The 16,330-nt window shown below is 38.3% G+C and overlaps 1 protein-coding gene across 4 annotated transcripts in view; it reads left to right on the forward strand.

Annotated features, from left to right (window-relative positions):
• WDR49 (WD repeat domain 49) overlaps positions 1–16,330 on the forward strand; it is a 161,087-nt gene that overhangs the window by 88,766 nt on the left and 55,991 nt on the right. For all 4 annotated transcript variants that reach the window (XM_051818753.3, XM_089331008.1, XM_089331007.1 and 1 more), the window contains 5 exons: positions 6,919–7,049; positions 10,249–10,347; positions 11,953–12,117; positions 13,834–14,021; positions 14,925–15,122. In XM_051818753.3, coding sequence (XP_051674713.3) covers positions 6,919–7,049; positions 10,249–10,347; positions 11,953–12,117; positions 13,834–14,021; positions 14,925–15,122 — 781 coding nt within the window. The remainder of the gene's footprint in view (positions 1–6,918; positions 7,050–10,248; positions 10,348–11,952; positions 12,118–13,833; positions 14,022–14,924; positions 15,123–16,330) is intronic.

The following is a 16,330-nucleotide window of genomic DNA, read 5'->3' on the forward strand; positions in this document are numbered from 1 at the left end:
AAACAGAGAATTTGTGAGATTCATTGCTCACATTCACACTCCTGGTAAGAGGCAACAGTATATTTATCGAAACCTATTCTCTTTTCTCAACGAAACAGAAAGCTAAGTGTTATCAACCATCTTTACAAAGGAGGACACAGACCTGAAGAGGTCGGGTAACCCCCACTAAGGTTACATACCAGTAGGAAACTGAGTTAGAATTCTAGGCCAAAAGCTCTGTCCTGAATGGGCTGGTTGTAAATTTACACATAAAATCACAGGAAAGCAACTAGTTTCCAACGTGGCAAGGACCCAAGTACTTGAGTTATTACCAGAGTGCACATTAGCAGGAAGCTGACATCAAAACTGGAGCCAAGGCCTGAACTGAGGTACTCAGAGAAGGGGTGCAGGCATCCTCACCAGCATCTTAACTGCTGTGCTGAACATCTGTCCTAGTTTCTATTATTAACATAAGAATTCTGCAATTCCTTAAAAAAACTAAAAACAGAACTACCATTTGACCCAATAATCCACTCCTGGGTACTTATCCAAGGGAAATGAAATCTATCTTTCAAAGAGACATCTGCACCCCCATGTTTTATGTTGAAAACAACCTAAGTGTCCATCAACTGGTGAATTGATGAAGAAACTGGTACATATACAGTGGAATAGTAATCAGCTACAAATAGGTGAAATTTTGTCATTTGCAACAACATGAATGGAACTGGAGGTCATTATGCTAAGTGAAATAAAACAGGTTCAGAAAAAGAAATAGCACATGATCTCACTCATAGGAGAAGTCTAAAAAAAAAAAATAAATTATCTCATTGGTGTTAAACGGTGCAGGCACTCCAGGTTCTAGTCCCGGTTGGGGCGCTGGTTCTGTCCCGGTTGCTCCTCTTCCAGGCCAGCTCTCTGCTGTGGCCTGGGAAGGCAGTGGAGGATGGCCCAAGTCCTTGGGCCCTGCACCCGCATGGGAGACCAGGAGGAAGCACCTGGCTCCTGGCTTCGGATCGGCACAGCGCACTGGCCGTAGCGGCCATTTGGGGAGTGAACCAATGGAAGGAGTCCTTTCTCTCTGTCTCTCTCTCTCTCACTGTCTAACTCTGCCTGTCAATGTGTGTGTATATATATATATATATATATAAAATTCTAGGATGGGGTCAGCCCTGTGGCACAGCCCTGGCCTGAAGCCAGCATCCCATATGGGCGCTGGTTCTAGTCCCGGCTGCTCCTCTTCTGATCCAGCTCCCTGCTGTGGCCTGAGAAAGCAGTGGAAGATGGCCCAAGTGTTTGGGCTCCTGCACCTGCGTGGGAGATCCTCAAGAAGTTCCTGCCTCCCGGCTTCGGATCTGTGCAGCTCTGGCCGTTGCAGCCAACTGGGGAGTGAGCCAACGGAGGGAAGATCTTTCTCTCTGTCTCTACCTCTCTTTGTAACTCTTGCAAATAAATAAAATAAATCTTTAAAAAATATAATTCTGGGGCTGATATTGTAGTGTAGTGGGTTAAGCAGCTGCCTGCAATACCAATATCCCATAAGGGTGCTGTTTTGAGTCCTGGCTGCTCCACTCTCCCTACTAATGTGCCTGGGAATGCAGTGAAGGATGGCAAAAGTACCAGGGCCCCTGCACCCATGTAGGAGACCCTGATGAAACTCCTGGCTCCTGGCTCCTGGCTTTGGCCTGGCCCAGCCTGGACCATTGTGGCCATTTGGGGAGTGAACCAGGGGATGGAACAACTCTCTTTATCTCTCCCTCTTTCTCTAACCCTGCCTTTCAAATAAATAAAATAAATCTTAAAAAATAATAGTGGTTTAAAATATAGTTGTGGAAAGAGAAGTGGGAAAGAAAGAATTGGGTTGGGGCTGGTGTGTGGCGCAGTAGGTTAATTATCCACCTGTGGTGCCAGCATCCCATATGGAGGCCAGTTCGAGACCCAGCTGCTCCTCTTCCAATCCTGCTCTCTGCTGCGGCCTGAGAAAGCAGTAGAAGATGGCCCAAGTCCTTGGGCCCCTGCACCCACGTGGGAAACCCTTAAGAAGTTCCTGGCTCCCGGCTTCGGATCTGTGCATCTCCGGCCGTTGCAGCCAATGGGGGAGTGAAAGGGAGGACCTTTCTCTTTGTCTCTTCCTCTCACTGTCTGTAACTCTGCCTCTCACATAAATAAATAAAAATGTGAAAAAAAAAGAGAGAAAGGGTTGGGAAAGGTTTTTGTTGACGGGTACTAGGTTATAGCTAGAAAAGAATAAGAAGTTATGGGGATTTATTGCTCAGTAGGGTGAAGATAGATAATGTTAATGCACTGTATAATCTTCTATTCAAAACCAGAAGGTAGGTCTTTCGGATATTTTTACTATGAATAAATGTTAAGTGTTTGAAAGGATAAATAATATCACATATCAGCCCACAAATATGTACAATTTTATATGTTTGCTAAACTCTTTATTAACAAGGTTTATCTATTTATTTGAAAGGCAGAGTGACACAGAGAGAGAGAGAAAGGCAGAGAGACATAGATCTTCCATCCTCTGTTTCAATCCCCAAATGGCAGCAATGACTGGGACTCGGCCAGGCAGAAGCCAGAAGCCAGGAGCCAGGAGCCTCCTCTGGGTCCCTGACATTAGGGCAGGAGCCCAGGAACAAGAACCATCTTCTGCTGTTCTCCCAGACACACTAGGAGGGGACTAAAATGCAAGTGGAGCGAATGGGACCCGAACCAGAACCCACATGGGATGATGACAGTGCAAGTGGAGGCTAAACCTTCTACAACACAGTGCTGGCCCGTTTTTGTTTTTTAAACAAAAAATTTATGAAACAAAACAAAAATAATTGGAACAGAAATGTCCAGGTTGTGATTTATTGTAAAATAATCATGTGAGAAGTCAGGAGAAGGAAGGTGTTTGGAATTCACAAGTAATTCTTAAAACAAATTCTGTGATTATTTCAGAGTAGAAAATTCAATTTCACATATTTTAGAAAATAGGAAAAAAGAGTCAAAATTAGCTGCCTTAAATGAAGCCCATTCTTTTCCTTTGAGATATGCCCTTTCAGACTAAAAAGCAATGTGTTAAAGGATAGGTATTAACAAGGCTTATGATAATTGGACTAACAACACATGAACAATTAACCCATGAGTAATAAACAGTTGATTGTGTTCTTGTGTTATCTCCATGAGAATTTCTGCTTGATAAGTTTTGGTAAAAGTTGTTTTCCTAACTCATCCTTCCTAAAAAAGAGGTTGGTTTTGTTAAATATTCCTTGCTTTTTTGTGCTTTTATATACTTGACAGGTAAACTAATTTTGTTCTCATATAATGGGTCATCATATTTAAATTGTGAATTAGAGAAGTGATCATCATTTCAGTAAGATGACATGACAATTCAGTAGCAGTACTCTCAGGATTTTAAATGTGTGAAGAGGAATGAAACTAGCAAACTTCTTCAGTGCCAGAAAGAATAGGTCTCTTCAACTCTGATAAAGGCCTTAAGATTGATTTATTCTGAACTTTAATTTAACTCTTGGCAAAAGTACCAACTTAAAAAAAAGTTATCTTTGAAATGGAAAAAGTAAGAACTACTATATGGATTCTTAAGGTATTTTAAGGACAACTGTCATTTCAAATGTATATTTCAGGTTAGGTTTTAAGGGAAAGGTGTCAGCTAATTAGTTTCTCAACATTTTGACATACAAGGTCAAATATGAGAAGAGCTACTTTCATATAATCTATGAAAAGCGTCTTGTGCCTTTGGGTGATAGTTCCTGAATATATCTAGTGTATATTTAATATGGGAATTTTGGGAAAAAGACATTTGCTATTGAAGTTTGGCTGAGTTAATAGAAATTGCATAGGGTTGAACTTTGCCCTCCCCCTCTCACCGCACACTTTCCATGCCCAAAGGATAATCTCTCAGTCAAACTAAAATTACATACGTACAAAGCTATTATGAAATTAAACTGCAATTTCAAAACTTTATGATATCTATATTATTATTAAGCCTCATTAATAATATGAAAATATTTTAATATTTTTATTATATTGATTGAGCAAATATTTTTAAATGCCTATTTTGTGCTTGGTAGAATTTACAGGGTAACTAAAGAGCAAGAGGAATATTGTTTGGGTTGGACAAGAAAATGCTTTGGAAACTTAGCCCCTGACTACCTCTAAAAGTTTAAAACACTTCCTGAAAGGAAGAAATTGACTTGAAATCTTGTATTCTAGCCTTAAAATTCATGCCAACTTTGCATTCTGTCAATAGTACATCATCTATCCTTATTTAACAGAGATCTAATTTTCCCAAGCTCTTTAAGTAAAATAAAAACTTAAAAGATGTGCCATATTTACTCTGTGGCTTCATGGTCTATTCATATATAAAGATACTTCAGAAGTTTGTGGAAAATGGAATTAAAGATAAGTTTATTTTGGTGCAAAATATTTGAAATCCTAGCATATAAGGGGGTCTTCAAAAATTAATTAAACTTTATTATGCAAAAATCTGTGTATTGATTTTTTGATTTTGATTTGATTGGATTGGATTTTGATTTTTTGAACCAAAACAAAGTTATCCTTCAATTCTATATTCCATGTTTCTAGTGATGTCACCTCACATAACTTTGAAAGCCAAGGATACAATAGCAGAGAAAATATTCCTAAAAAAGCAGTTTGAGGGTGGGTATTTCACCTAGTGATTAAGATGCCAATCAAGATAGCCACACCTCATATTGGAGGGCCTGGGTTTGACTACCAGCTCTTCTCCTGATTCTATCTTCCTGATAATGCACACATTGGGGGGCAGCAATTGAATGCTCACAAGATTGGGTGCCTGCCACCTATGCAGAAGACCCAGATTGAGTCCCTAGTTCCCAGCTTTTGGCTGTCTCAGCCTGGGTGTTATGGGCATTTGGCAAGTGAACCAGCAAGACAGCATTTCTCTCTGTCTCTGTAAGGCTTTGCCTGCCAAATAAATAGGAATTTTTGAAAAGTTGATTGGACTTAAGAATAATAGGCCCACATATCTGAATTTTTTCAGTAAACATTTTAAAATATTGCATTTACTCTACCTTTCATCATGCTGTTTCCTTTACCTGAAGCACTTTCATCTTCAAAATTCTACTCATTTTTATGTTCCAGTTCAAATATCAAATCTCAACTCATCCTTTTGTGATCTCTACTGTGGACTTGCATGGCAGATGTATTTTACCTCCTTGGCACTTATAACATTTTACCTTGTATTTTAGTCACTTATTTTCTTGGTTTTCTATCCCATTCAGCATGAATAATAACTTTCACATAGAAAACAAGACATGCATATAGAATGATGTGTATTAAGAGTTCAGAGTGGAATGATTAATCTATTAGCAGGGTGAAAGATATACCAAAGCTGGTAGACTAGAGGAATTGAAATTGGTTTGGAAGTTGTTACAATTGTTCAACCATGAAGTTGTAAATACTTAACTAGGTAGCTGTCACTGACTGTTTAAAACAAAAAAGGAGGAATGAATAGATAACACATGGCAGAAGTAGAATCTAAGTATTTGCTTTCACCAGGGAAGAGAAAGACACTCAGGATACTGGAGTGCTGGTCTACTAACCAAAACTGTGAAATCAAGGCAGAGAACTGGTGTGGAGAGAAAATAGCAAATTCGGGCTTTTGGTATATTAAGATCTGTTGCTGATATCGACATAAGATAGAACCATCAACAGACAAGTGGAAATTATACACCACTGGAGAAGGTTATGATTGAATATCAATTTAAGAGCTGTTCGTATGGAAATGAAATTGGAACTTTTGGTTGTACATGATCTCTGATTAAGTCAGTTTGAGTGGGACAGAGGAATGACAATATTGTGAGTGTTGAAAGAGACATGAGAAAGAATTGGAGGGAAAATAGAGATTAGGGAATGAAAGATTAGGGAGGAAGGAAGAAAAGCAAAATGTATTGGAAGCAACAGTTGCAAGGGGTGGGAGTGAGAGGAAGAGTCTCCATTCACGAATAAGGCAAAACAATGGTAGGTCAGTGAGGAAGCCTTCAGAGTAGTGGGAATAGAAGCAAAATTGCAGGGAGACGGAGAGAGAGTAAGAGTGGCAGATGCCAAATGTGTGGTACAAATTCTCATTTGAGATGTGGTTGACCCTAGAAGGAAGGAGAGGTTTATCATAGGCTGGTAGACAGGATTCAAATCATCAAATCCTGTCCCCCAATTTAATTTCTGTGCATCCCCTTTCCTACAGGCCCAAGGTATTTCATTTTCTACCCATTCTGGTTTGTATTCTAATTCATCATCAGTGCCCCAAGATACTGATCTCTCTAAAACCAATTTTTTGTCAGTTTAAAATGTATTGATTGAGCAAATTTCTTCGGAGTGTCTTTTTTCTAATGTGTCTAATTTCTTCAGAGTGGCTTTTGGTGAGTGCCACCAATGGTAGTTCGGTAAGGTTCTGTGGAATCCAACAGATTAGACTGAGGTTGTGCAAGCTAGGGAGATACCACAGGAAACGTGAACATGTTAAATGTCCTGAGAAGCTTGATGAAAGAAACCTGTTGATTCTGTTTAAAGTCCAAACATTAATTGTCCATAGACCCTCACCAGCACCACCTAATTGTTATTGCTGCAAAATTCCTGGTGATTTCATGGTTCCATGTTGGGACTTTGCTTTAGAGTCTTGGTGATGGATAATTAATCTGATAAATGGATACATGTTTGATATTAATGGCTGTAAAAGGGATAAACTTCTGTTGTTACATATTCATAATTTACTGGAGAATTAAACATGAAAATCTAAAAGATAGTTCAGTGTAGGAACTCAGTTTTACTGATTACATCAGATAAAATATTGGGTTTTTGGCCTTTCAAATATCACCACCCAAATGGATAATGGCTAGTCCATATCTGTATCACTTTTAGCATAATGGCTAAATTCCATATTCTTTTTACTAGAGGTATTACTGTGTTTCGACCCCAGAACTTCAATCAATTTTTCATCCAGTCTGAGGAATGGAAAGGAGGAGTACAGCACCAGGATGACATTCTGTGTGCTGCATTTTTACCCCCGCAAACTCTTGCTACAGGTGAATGGGACCTTCACTTGACCATCAAGGGAGGCAGTTTGATTTGTTTTGGCTTACACACTTTAAAAAAAATCTCAACTGCAAAATGAACGGACTTATTAAAGAAACAATTGTGGTACTTAATGTGGCTTGGGCAACATGGTGATGACCATCAGTTCATCTGGTTGGCTCTTTAGCCGCACATCCTGATTCTACCATGTTCTACCATTCTGCCACAGCATGATATTGAGCAAGTTATACAAACTCTAAGGCATAATTTTCATTGGTAAAAATAATCCATCTATATATATATATTTACTTTTTTATTTAGTAGATATAAATTTCCAAAGTACAGTTTATGGATTATAATGGCTTCCCCCCCATAATTTTCCTCCCACTTGCACCCCTCCCATCTCCTGCTCCCTCTCCCATTCCATTCACATCAAGATTAATTTTCAATTATCTTTACATACAGAAGATTGATTTAGTATACATTAAGTAAAGATTTTATCAGTTTGCACCCACACAGAAACACAAAGTGTAAAATACTGTTTCATTATTAGTTATAGCATTGCTTCACATTGGACAACACATTAAGGAAAGATCCCACATGAGAAGTAAGTATACAGTGACTCCTTTTGTTGACTTAACAATTTGACACTCTTGTTTATGGCATCAGTAATCTCCCTAGGCTCTAGTCATGAGTTGCCAAGGCTATGGAAGCCTTTTGAGTTTGCCGACTTCGATCTTATTCCGACAGGGTCATAGTCAAAGTGGAAGTTCTCTCCTCCATTCAGAGAAAGGTATCTCCTTCTTTGATGGCCCTGTTCTTTCCACTGGGATCTCACTCGCAGAGATCTTTCATTTAGGTCCTCTTTTTTTTTTCCCAGAGTGTCTTAGCTTTCCATGCCTAAAATACTCTCATGGGCTCTTCAGCCATATCCGAATGCCTTAAGGGCTGATTCTGAGGCCAGAGTGCTATTTAGGACATCTGCCATTCTATGAGTCTGCTGTGTATCCCACTTCCCATGATGGATTGTTCTCTCCCTTTTTGATTCTATCAGTTAGTATTAGCAGACACTAGTCTTGTTTATGTGATTCCTTTGACTCTTAGACCTATCAGTGTGATCAATAGTGAACTGAAATTGATCACTTGGACTAGTGAGATGGCATTGGTACATGCCACCTTGATGGGATTGAATTGGAATCCCCTGGCATGTTTCTAACTCTACTGTTTGGGGCAAGTCCGATTGAGCATGTCTCAAATTGTGCATCTCCTCCCTCTCTTATTCCCACTCTTATATTTAACAGGGATCACTTTTCAGTTAAAATTTAAACACCTAAGAATAATTGTGTGTTAGTTACAGAGTTCAACCAATAGTACTAGAACAAAACAAAGAAAAAATACTAAAATGGATAAAGTATTACATTGTACATCAACAGTCAGCACAAGAGCTGATGAAGTCACTGTTTCTCATAGTGTCCATTTATCTTCAACAGGGTCATCTATATTTTTATTTACAGTACAGATTGTCAGTGTAAGAGTTTAACACCATTCTTGGCACATAAGAAATTCATCAGTAATTATTAGTAGTAACTACAGCAACTACTAGTAACCTTTTGGCATAGTTTAGCTCTGACAATGTAGTTTGTTAAAGAGTATCTACTAAAACAAGGTCTTAAAATGATCCATCAGCATGCTTTGATGTGACATGCTAAAAAGAATAAAAATTGCTGTATTATTTCTGGTCAAAGAAAGAAACTCATAAAAACAGATTGCAGGATACCATGAAAATTTAGAGTCCATGTTTTGACAGTCTGAATTTTTTTATATGGAGCCAAAAATGTTATCAATTAAGAGAGATGAAAACTTAAAGGAAAAGAACCAGGATATCCATGAAATATTAACCGTATGAAGTTCAAGGATCTACCTCTTTTTAAAGTTTGCTGTTTTTCAGTACTTCTCTGATTACTTTCTGGAAGGGTCAACTCTGTAGGTGAACTTTCTTTATAGCCACTGGAAGTCCATCCCTGCAGGGAGGATCACATCATGAAATATGATGGAGATAGTGAAGTATAAAGCCGTGTAGTTGTTTTTGTGAAAGTGTCAGAAAATACCATTGCATGGGTGGATAGATAATTTCCTCATTCAATCTCATCTCTTCAGTCCCATGTGAAAATATTTGGTCAATCACTTTGAAAAGGAGCATTGTAAAATGCTTCATGGGCGAAGATGGCTACCCCCACAGACAACTGAATTCCACTCTTTTTGGCCAATTTGTGAGCTAAAGATGTTGCTGTTTCTGAGATGATATGAAGTTTAGTATGCATTTCTCTCTCCTCTCTCCAAATTTCTGAGATTGTCTCTATGAGCATATCCCACTCAAGCTCAGCTCCTCCATACTTTCCATTTGTTACTGACAGCTCAGTAGTGGGCTATCCTCACTGAGCCACGGAGAGCAGGGATCTGGGCATTCCCATTGCTCCTTCTTGGGACAGGCATAGTCAAACTTAACTTCATCACCGGATCCTTTTTTTGTTCTGTGAAGAGCAGTAACAATTTTAAGATTGTAGAAATCAATAATCAATAAAGATTGTAAAAGTAAAGGAATTGAGAGAAGTCACACACCAACACACACACACACACACACACACACACTCATTTTAAGAGATGCCAGGAACAGATATCTAGAACTTGATTTACTTGTTCTTACTAAATAGTAAACAAGTATAGTAATAATTAAACATTTTTCAGGTCTTACAATATGTTCAACACTATTTTAAGTACTTTTCATTCTTCCAAACAACACTATGAGATAAATACGATTATCCACCCTGTCTTATAGATGAGGAAATCTTGGCAGCAAGGAGGGTTAAATATCATGCCCAAGGTTACACAGCTAATAAGTGGCAGAGCCAGGACTCAGATTCAAGTGTCTCACTGCAAAGCCTTTATTCTTAGTGCTTTTTTTAACTATAAAATAAAATAAAGTGCCAGTAATTTCTACATACCTGCATAAATTATGTTGTAAGGATTATAAACTCTAAAATTAAAAAGAAGCTAGTTATTATGAGTCATGTTTCCAAAATATAAAAAGAGAATCCACTGTGTGTGAGATTCTGTGTAAGATACACTTGTGATGACTTTTTCTACTTCCTGTTGCACATATTTTCTGTTTAACATTCTGGTTATTTATATTCTCCATCCTGGCTCATGTAGGGAGTTATGATGGGGAAATTATTCTATGGAACAATAGCACAGAAAATGCGCACCATGTCCTTCATCCTGATTACCAGCGGCTGGTGAAATCAAAATCAGGTGAGTGCAAGTTCGAAACTAAATATTGTACCTGAGTCAGACCACGGCAGGCCTGGTTGTTTATGCATGTATCTGATGTAGCTTGCTCCTAAATTATAGATGATCGGCTAAAAGCACAAAGGATTAGGATGTCGTTGTCTTGTCAAAGTGACTAAAAAGAACCTTGAGATTTATTTGGCTTAGCAAATTCTTCATTGTGGACCATTTTGTCTCTTTATGCAACATCAGCGTTTCTGAATTACTGACAGCAGGGAACAGTCCTCTCATTTTTATCGAGTTTAGTTTTTGGCAATGAACCTTGCCAAATTGCTTTTGAGTGAACCTTGGATACCCCTTGGTAGGAAAATGTTCACTTGATAGGCTGTTCAGGCTCAATCTAGAGCATGTATTAAATATTATGCCACCTGGAAATCTTAAATTATTCCTTGCTTCAGAAACTTGTGAGGAGCATTAGATAAGAGTATATTATATTTTATGGGAGTTTAGCAGAGCATATGAATATTTTATATTTAAGCAAAATGTCTTGACAATTTCCTTTCACATTTTATTTTACTTTCCTTAGATACTAAAGGTTTTTTCCTTAGACTAATTTATTTGGGTAATGAATATGTCATTCCTTGTGGGCTAGCAAGATTCTATTGTCTGAATTGTATAAACTCCGAGGGTGAAGCTAACATTAGGAAGAACTGGTCATCAGATGCACTTATTTTTGTGAAACAACTGATTAAGAGAATCAAGGTAAGAGATTTAAAGATTGCCTGAGTGCAGACGCCGAGCTCTGACAAGCTTCATGTAATACAAGCTAATCATTCAAGGTCACCTGACTCTCCAGGGAGAGGGCTGAATTCCTCCTCTACTGTGTTGGCCTTCAGGAGAGTACCATCTTGCTCTTACAACAGCTAAATTGGGGCTTGCATTAAATACACAAAGAGATAAGGGAGAAAAGCTAATAATAGTAATTTTTTGAAGGGTGTGAAAGACATTGCTATAAATTTCTTACTTCAAAATTTCGAAGATACTCCTGTAGAGACTTTTCAGAACTACGTTCACACTATTCATTCATTCTGAGAATAGTCTCAGTTTTCATTAATAAGTTCTGGAGATGATATCATTAGATAATTGAAGTACCATTAGGAGTGTCTTCTCCAGGGTAACTCACTAAGCAATAGTATTGCTAAAAATGATCATTAAAATATACATAAGCAGTCATTACATTTCATGTTCATCACAATATTTTCAAGATTGATATTAATAATTAATAAGCTGAAAATGCCATGATATTAGAATCACATTTGTCTTGAGCATATAATGATCTCTAAGATGTCAGCAGTGACTACAATATGAAATCCCTGCTCATATCAAGAGAAAATGCAGTAAGTGTGTAAGGAATATGTAAAACAAAAATGAAACCAAATCGTGTTTCAAGATGGGGTTGAGAAAATGGATAGCAGAAGATAGCTTGGTGCATGTTGACCAGAAGTCTGTCCTGAGACTTGATAGAGTGCTTAGAGACAGGGGCACAGGTGAGACAATTGTTTCTCACAGGTACTAGTTTGAAAAGTAGATGTTCCTATTTATTAGGAACCCAGTTTTGTTTCATTACAGACCCAGAACCTCAAAGGCTTCTCAGTGCTAGGAAGAGCTGCTCCACCCATCTCATGGCAGATCAAGGTACTATGGGAGCCTGCACCTTTGATATCAACACCCAGGGCAATAACGCTGTTATGAAGCTTTGCTTTCTTGAAGCAAGAAAAAACATTTCAGCAACAGGTAAGCATGCATTTACATATATTGCCTGTAGGTAGATAAGGTAGCAAAGAGAAAGTCCAATCTATTTCTGTCTAAGATTGGTGGAGTTTGACTGCCCGTAGTTTACAAACACAGTACTACGTCGTGAGAATCCACAAACCAGGACAAGGGAAGCTGGAGTTGAGAAAGGTGGGTACAGGAGCAGAAGCCAGAGTCAATACCACGACTAATTTCTTCTGTGCTATATATGTAATGATCAGGGTAAGAAACATTCTGTCCAACTATTTATATGAGCATCAATTAAAAATTGATGTTCCAGACATGGCAGATAGTGGTTTTAATAGAGTGGAGGTACAGCAAGATATATATTCCAAGTATATAAGGCAAAGATTAATCCAAATGCAGCTGAAGTGGAAAATGTGAGACTGATTGTTTTGGACAGTTAGTATGAAAATGGGCTGGAAGGAAATAATGATGAGCTTGGAGACTGGGATCAGAGCAAAATTTGGAATAATTATTGACCCCAGGGAGGAGTTGCCTGCTCTCCATGTTAACTTATTGGGAGAGGGGTGGTGTAGTGCTTTGTATGGTTCTCAGAGTAAATCAGAGTCTTAGTGAGATCTTCTGTTGAGATGTATGCTGACAATGGTAACACAATATGGTTTTTTCCCTTAACATTAGGAAGTAGACATATATGTGTTATATGTTTGAGAAACAAATAAACATATCTGAATAATATTTTTCTGTATTTGCTTTCCCACATTTAATTTGGAAATAAAAATCTACATGATTTTCACAACATTTTTCATTATTAATAAGCAATAGTGGTATATATCTAAAGTTTAGAAATATGGATTGTTTAAAATTGATTTTGAAATAGATTCTAAATCTTTCTATCTTCTAGAACTCACGTATACCCACAATATAAACTATTATCCTAAAATTACTCTCATTTCCTCAACACTGATTCTTCTTAATGTTATCAATATTCCCAAATTGTTTTCACTGACACAATTTGCTACCTGCCATTATTTCTACCTTAAGCACACATGATTGTTAATCGGCAGTATATTTTGAGGCAAACTGGAAGTCATCTACAAATTTATCAGTTAATAAGAACTTCATTTATAAGAATAATTTAGGCGAAATTCTTCTCTAAAGCATATAAGAATAGGAAATGAAAGGCTAATTCTAGACCTAATAACCCAAAAAAGTTCCATAAAGGCTTACATTGAATTCTTGATGAAAAAAAGTGAAAACAAGCTCATCAATGGAGTCCTAGGCATGCTGCTCACCAGGGAAATCAGAAGCTAAGCTGCTTTCCCTAAACGAACTCATCCAAGTCTGTGCACGAGAACTCTTCCTTTATTGTTGTATGTGTCCAGTGGGTTATTAGGGAAGATGGGTTTTATGTAATCAGAATATTAAAAGAATGTTAAAATTAATATTTTATGAATTTACTGGGAAAGACTAATTCTATCTAGCTTCAAAACATCACAACAGTGAATGAAGAGAAGAATACTACCTATAATTGAACATCTTACATACCTTGTATCATTTAACACTCAACACCAATTAGTGAGCATATCATAGGGTTATCTCCCTCTTATAAGAGAATGGGAGTTGATCTCAGAGTACCTCATCTCTCCAACCCATTGTGCTTTGCAGAGTGAGCCACTGAAGATGCTGTTTCTTCAATGTTTCAGTTTCCTAATTCGGTTTTCCCTTACATGTTAGGAGGAGCCAACCTAGTATCATGCGGAGGATGTGGTTCTGTCAGATTCTGGGACACATTTAAAAAGCAACTTCTGGCTGAATTTTTGGCTCATAGTGGAGCTGGATCCATTATTATGTCTACTGATAAACTGAATCGATATCTCACCACAGGAGATCTGAATGGGTGGTTGAAAATCTGGAATATACAGGTAGATTGAAACTTCTCACATCGTCTTTATTAGTTTTGAATTTCAAAGGTATTTTCAATGCAGAGTCGGTAGGCGAGGGGTGGGGGGAGGTGTCTCCCATTCCCTGGTTCACTTCCCAAATGCCCATAATATCTGGGGCTATACCGGATTGAAACCAGGAATCAGGAATTCAATCCATGTATTCCATGTGAATGCATGTTCTGCTGCCCTCCAGAGCCTGCACTGTCAGGAACCTGGGATCCAAGGTAGAACCGGGACTTAATACCAGGCACTTCTACGTGAGATGAGAGGGTCCAAAGTGGTGTCTTAGCCACTACACCAACTGCCCACCCCTGGTCTGAATATTGTAAAGAAATCATGTCCATGTGTTTAGCAGAGACATCTTGCAAGTAATTGATGGAGAAAGCCAGATTTTTCTGTTAAAAAATCTTCTGTTAATATTTACTCAAGTCAATAACCCAATTTAGGAATGCAAAATTGTCAGCAAGGTGCTACAATATATTGTTTGTATGTAAATAATTAGGATATGCCTTATTTGAAAAGAAATTGTAAACCTAATTTCAATAGAGTGCTGGCTTTTTCTCTGTTATTGCCATTCTGAGTTAATAGGTAGCTGTTTGTCACTGATTTACTGCTCAGTTTTCTCATACTATTAAAAGTTGTGTAATATTTGAGTACCTATACATGGTCAAGATATTCTCTACTAAATTGCTGACTTTACTTTTTCAATTTTCCTTTTGATTTTTCCTCCCTTACTTCTTCATTTTTTTCTGCTTCCCAAGTGAGACAATAGTTAATGTCATTTTTCCCCATTTTTGAATCAACCTTTTTTCAAAAAATGCTATGTCACTGTAATCACAGTATTTGGATTTTTTTAGAGTTCTGGTATGTCTTTTCACTCAGGAGTACTGTCTTAACTCCAGCAAGAAGAGAATCACACAGGCTCCGCCCCTGTTAAGATCATTCCAGCCTCACGAGGACCGCATAAGCTGCCTGGAGATGTGTGAGGCGGGTGGGTGTCTGCTGGTGCTCTCATCCTCTGCAGACTGTAGTGTTTGTGTGACTGGCGTCTGCGATTCTCCTGTCTGGATCTTTGGCCAGGTAGCAATACTGCTTCCTCATTATCCTCGTATTTACTTGAATGAACTTGGGCTGATTGCCGTTTGAATCCCATCAGCTGTTTAATGTTCATTAGTCAGGGAAACTGACCTACATTCTGTAGCTGTCGCTCTGGGCATCTCTTGTCCGGTTAACCACAAACTGTGACTGTTCCACCAGAAACATGAGGATATGGTGGCTGCAGGCACCTAAGAAATCCTAAGGAAATTTCACCTTTAAAACACCTCCAATTTCAATATGAGTAAAAATACAATGTGGATGACACTCATGTTAGTATACAGACAGATGGCTATGACTGCCAAGTAATAGTCAAGGTAATAATCAAATATAGAAAATGTTAAAAGAAAAAAAAAACTCTATTCAATGCCTAGTCTAGGCTGTCAAGTAACAAGAGCTAACGTTAACATCTACTGAGGTTTTTGTGAGTTCTAATGTTTTTACATGAATTATCTCATTTAATTTTTGTGCTTGCCTACCCCATGAGGGAAGAACTCTCATTATTCCCATTTTACAGATTCAGGGGAAAGGGGAACAGAGAGTTTGAGTAAATTCCTTGAGCTCCCAGATGCTGGTAAGCAGTAGAAATTGGTTTTTAACTGAAACTGCCTCATGTCAGAACTCATGCTTTTCACCCTTTCCTCCCATGAAACCAGGCTACGGAAGTGGGAGGCATGGGAGACTCAAATATTCTTTGTCTAAAATGTTCTCAGTTTTCCTTTGGTCTTCATAGCGATTCTCTTCCTGTTCCCTTCATGCTTTGGGGGACAAAATATACCTGATTGATTGCCACCAGTGCCATTCAAACGTGGTGGGGTGAGCTTAAACCAGGCTTCAATTACTTTGGCCAAATAATGTCATGTACCAGTCTCACACATGACAGCATGATAATTCTTGTAGTGTTGGAAGATAAAGTTTGTTGTTGCAGTATTTTTGAAATCATTTTGATGATGTCAACCTGTGCTGGAAGAATTCTACGCAACCCTTTAGGACATAGAAAGCAAAGGCAGATCAGAAAATACTCTGGGGAGGTGGACTCCTGTCTGGCTGTGTAATATGGGAGCCTGAGTGTAGCACAAGAACAGCATCAATGTCTTCTGCTCTGTAAACTAGGCAGGTGCGAGACTTTTCTCATTCAAGAAAAGCTGAGGCTGGGTGTGTGGGTAGGTGTGTGGTGCCCGAGACAGGGTGGG

This window comes from Oryctolagus cuniculus, chromosome 4, assembly GCF_051225735.1.
Source record: "Oryctolagus cuniculus isolate XC-2025 breed Fujian yellow rabbit chromosome 4, ASM5122573v1, whole genome shotgun sequence".
NCBI classification, from domain to species: Eukaryota; Metazoa; Chordata; class Mammalia; order Lagomorpha; family Leporidae; genus Oryctolagus; species Oryctolagus cuniculus.